Source organism: Apis dorsata, unplaced genomic scaffold (assembly GCF_000469605.1).
Source record: "Apis dorsata unplaced genomic scaffold, Apis dorsata 1.3 scaffold_575, whole genome shotgun sequence".
NCBI lineage: Eukaryota > Metazoa > Arthropoda > Insecta > Hymenoptera > Apidae > Apis > Apis dorsata.
The window spans coordinates 74,459-79,119 of record NW_006263785.1 but is presented as its reverse complement, the minus strand read 5'-3'; the positions used below and the strand labels follow the sequence as shown (position 1 = coordinate 79,119).

Genomic DNA, 4,661 nt, shown 5'->3' with positions numbered 1-4,661 from the left:
AAAAATTTTGATGTGTTTCAGTTAGCTTTAAACTTTTTATGATCCATTGTTCCGTTTATAGTAATTTTCTTTTGGAATTTACCATTTTTGTCAATATAAGATTTGTAAAAGAATTTGCAAAAAAGAATGAAATAACTAAGATACATAAGTATACTAAAAATCATATGTATACGCAAATTTTTACATTCTTTGTGGCTTTCCAAATAATGATAACTCACAATACTTATGATGCAACCTAAAATCATTTGAGTTATCTGTAAAATGGTAATTAACATTGGAATGAATACTGGTGTTTTGTATCTCATTGCTTTCAGAGCATAATAACTATACATTATGGAATGTACAAAATAATTTAACACCATAAACCATCTCGCGGATGCAATATTGTTTGCATATGAGAACCACGCGTAAACAAGAACTGTTATGTGATGATACCAATGCAAGAAAATTAATTCCTGCTTTCGTAACACTATAAAGATTGTGTCTCCAAATTCCAGAAGTTTTGATAGAGCAAACATCCATGACCAAAAACCAGATACCACATCCTGTTCAATAAAGCTGCAAAAAATAATTATGTTTTTATTTTTCCTTTCATTATTATAAATATAATAAATATAATAATAATATTATATAAATAATAATAATAATAATATTATAATATTTTTTCAAATATGATATATAAATAGCACAATATTCAAAAAACAATTATTTTATATTGATTTAAAAGATTATTATTTAATATTAATATTAATAACTTAAAGAATAAATTGGTAAATGAATATTATTATGTTAAAATATTTATGAGCAAGTGTTCAAAAATTATTCTTTATTTTTAATATAAACATTTAATTTTACAATATTAACACTTAATTTTAAAATATTGGTACTTTCTTCGTTATAATCGTTATTATATGAAATCTTAAATTAATAATTGATATTCGAAGAATCGTATATTATTTTGGAACTATTTGATTATTTATATCATAAGTTTCAATAATGACTACTTGACTTTTTATTAATTTTTTATTGGATCATTTATTAAATTTTCTCGATTGATTTACTTTTAATTATTTTTAATTCTGTGATGATTAATTGACAAACTAACTAAATTTTAATTTTTTAAGATTATAATTTTCCTTCAATTAGTTTATCTATAAAACTAATGTTTAACTGTAGAGAAAGATTAAAGAAAAAAAGAATTTTTCGAATTCTTTCTTTCACCATTTATAGGAAATTTATATGAAAAATTTATATTTATTTATAGGAAAAAAAATTATATTTTTCTTATTTAAAAATTTTTTTAGAAATTATTTATTATTATATTTTAACTTGCATAGCAATTCCTGACATACTGACAGAAAATAGATGGAAAAAGTAAGTATCAATATATTTTACAACGAGCGGAAGATGATATATAGACTAAGAATATATATCGTGCAAAAATCGTAGATGGTTTCTGTCTATGTTTAATATTATTCAATTAAAAATGTTAAAAATGCATATTTTTCATTTATAATAGCAAATATAATTACTCTATTATATTCTATCGATATTTGCTTTTAAATCACTTTGGAATTAAAAATATGAAAAACTTAAATAAACTCTTTCTTAATGTTTTTACATAACGCCTTGAAGTTTGATCTTAATTAATAATTAATTAATAATTTTCAAATTTTATTATTAAATTGTGGATTTTTATGTAAATATATTTTTTTTATGTTATGTATATTTTATATATGTATAATATTACAATAAATAATTTTTATAAATGAATATGTTATATTTTTCTTTGATTTATTTATATAAATAAATTTATTTATATGAATTGAATATTATAAACAAGATTGAATATTAAAATAAAAATTAAACTTATTCTGAATAAAACTTTTAATTGTGATATATAATATAATATAATATTGAAAAATTCTGAATAATTTATTTATAAAAATAAGAATGGGAGTATTTAAATGTATTGAGAAAACATATTTGTCTAAACAATTTCTTTTTCAGATCAATTTTTTCAGAAATTAATAAACAATAATTAATTTATTAAAAAATCATATAATATTACAATTTAATATAATTAAATCTAATAAAATTATTGATACTTTTAAATAATGATATTTATTTTGGTAAATAAATATATATATATATTTCATATATTAGTTGAATATCTGATTTTGTTTTAGTTGCATAAAAATCTGCAGTTTATTCATATTCAATCAAAAATATTTTAAAAATAGTAAAAAAATATAAATAATATTTATATATAATAATAATACTTACCTAGGTATACAAACACTATGATAGAAACCGTGATGTGTTAATATATGAATCATTTCTGGTAATGTTCTAGACAGCCCAATAATAGAGAACAATGAAAGCAATGAACTCCACAATATAAGTGCACCTCTGAGATTAAATCTTTGTCTTTTTGACATGTAATATTTACCACCAAAGACTAGAATAACATAAATAATACAATAATAAATACTATTCGTCAAATTATTTTGCATCCATCTTTTAGTTTCTATATAAACGAAATTTTTCTCGAAGTTAAAAACATATAAATAATTAGGTGTAGTAACCACTTCAGTATAAGATAGATTCTTCATTTTGATATATCTTCTTGTTATCTGTTAGCTTATAAATTAAGAAAAAAAAACTTTCTTTATTTTTGATGCGGAATTAATCTGGAAGGAAAAACAAAAAAATTCTTGTTAAGAATTTTATTTAAAAATTCAGGAAATAAAAATTTAATAATTTTGAAATTTTGAAATTTTCTTAATGAAATGTTAAGAAATTATTCTTAATTAGTATAAATATGTATATATGAAATCATTGTCTTTAAAGTATTAATACAAAAAATTTGAAGATAAAATATCCATCAAAGATTGTGATAATTGTACATAGCTAGCATTTTTTTTCATTGTTATAATAATATCAAATAATTTTCAATCAACTGAAAGATTATAAAATCTAACAATAACTTGATTTTACAAATGATCGTATAAAATAATAATATTGACTTATATCTTAAAATTTTTTTTAAATTAAAAAAAAAACAATTAAATATAATAAAAAATAAATAAACAGTAAAAAAATTTTTAAATAAAATAATCAGACTTGGACATAAATGACTTTATTTTTAAAGGATTAATAATCATATAAAATATTTATGAAAAAAATAAATGATTACTAAAATTATTATTTATTATTTATCGATTTATCGATAAACTTTGATTTATTATTTAATATATATATATTTTATTATATTAAAATAATATGATAATGAATAATTTTTGTACACTAATGAAAACTTAACATAAAATATAATTACAAATTCAAAATGATTAATTTTATTTAATTTTATTAATTAATTTCATAAATAAAAAAAAATTTAGATTTAATATTCTTTAGGTTTTACAATATTCGATCTAAGATTCATTTGCATTTGATTTTTATCTTATTTTATTTTTAATATATTCTTTTATTCTATTTGCTTCCAATTTGAAGAAAATATTCAAAAAATTTCTTTTTTATTATCAATAGATTAAAATGGAATAAAAATAATCACCATTCATTCCAGAATCCTTTTAAAATTAAACAGATAATATTTTCCAACGTATGTTCAACAATTCCCATAGTTTAATTAAAAAAAAAACTGTTAAAACTGAATGTTATAAAAAAGTATCAAATATTCTTTATTATTTTTTAGAACAAAAATGAATAATCCTAGTGATAATTTAAGTGATAGTAATAATAGTAACTAGTAATAATAATTTATGTTCTGATGTCTTTTCAGAAGACAAATTTATATGGATCAAAAAAGCATAAATAAATTGTCAGAAAGATAATTTTAGAAATAATATTATTCGATATATATTCCAAGCAAAAAATAAATTTGTAAAAAAGAAGGCCATTTACTAAATATATATTTATTGAAATCAACAAGCGAATATAAATTATCATTTTTCAAAACACATTTCAACATTTGGTTTGCACAAGATAATCAAATTGTGAATAAAAAAAATATATTTCTTTAAAATTCCCAATATTCATGGTATAAAAAATGCTTTTTCGAAAATAATTTTAAAATAATGAATATTAGAAGTAAATTCTATGAAAAATTTAATATATTAACACACATATATATAAATAATTATATTATTTTATATTAAAATATATATATTAAAAAATAATAGATAAAAATAAATATAATAAAATAAAAGATAAAAATAATTTTGTAATAATTAAAATATAATAAAAAAGATTCTTTTATTTAATATTATAAAAAAAATTTAAAATCAATAATGTTATATATTTCAAATTGAAAGTACTTTTTTTTCAGTTTTGAAGATTTATCGAAAAAAGCAATAATATTTCAAATTCTAATAATAATAAAATATATGAAATAAAAATACGAAAAACATTTCAGTTCTTATTGATATACATGCTAAAAACATTTGAATATATCAAACAAAGATAACTGAAAAATCGAATATTAAGGATTATTAAAAATTATGAGATTTAACTATAGAGAATAATTTAATAGAGATTTCAGTTTTTCGAATGATTGATAATGAGTAATATATCTTGTCTCTCATTTTCAATCTATAATAATCTACATTTATTTTTTTGAAATGTAAAGAGTATATTAT

At 17.9% G+C, this 4,661-nt stretch overlaps 1 protein-coding gene across 1 annotated transcript; it reads right to left on the bottom strand.

The window, feature by feature from the left end:
• On the bottom strand, positions 1-2,689 carry LOC102676791 (elongation of very long chain fatty acids protein 6-like). Its single transcript, XM_006620979.2, has 2 exons — positions 2,287-2,689; positions 1-558 (listed from the first exon to the last, which is right to left on the bottom strand). The coding sequence occupies exons 1-2, from the start codon at positions 2,613-2,615 to the stop codon at positions 18-20; spliced, it is 870 nt and encodes a 289-aa protein (XP_006621042.1). The 5' UTR covers positions 2,616-2,689; the 3' UTR covers positions 1-17.
• Positions 2,690-4,661: the final 1,972 nt, after the last annotated feature.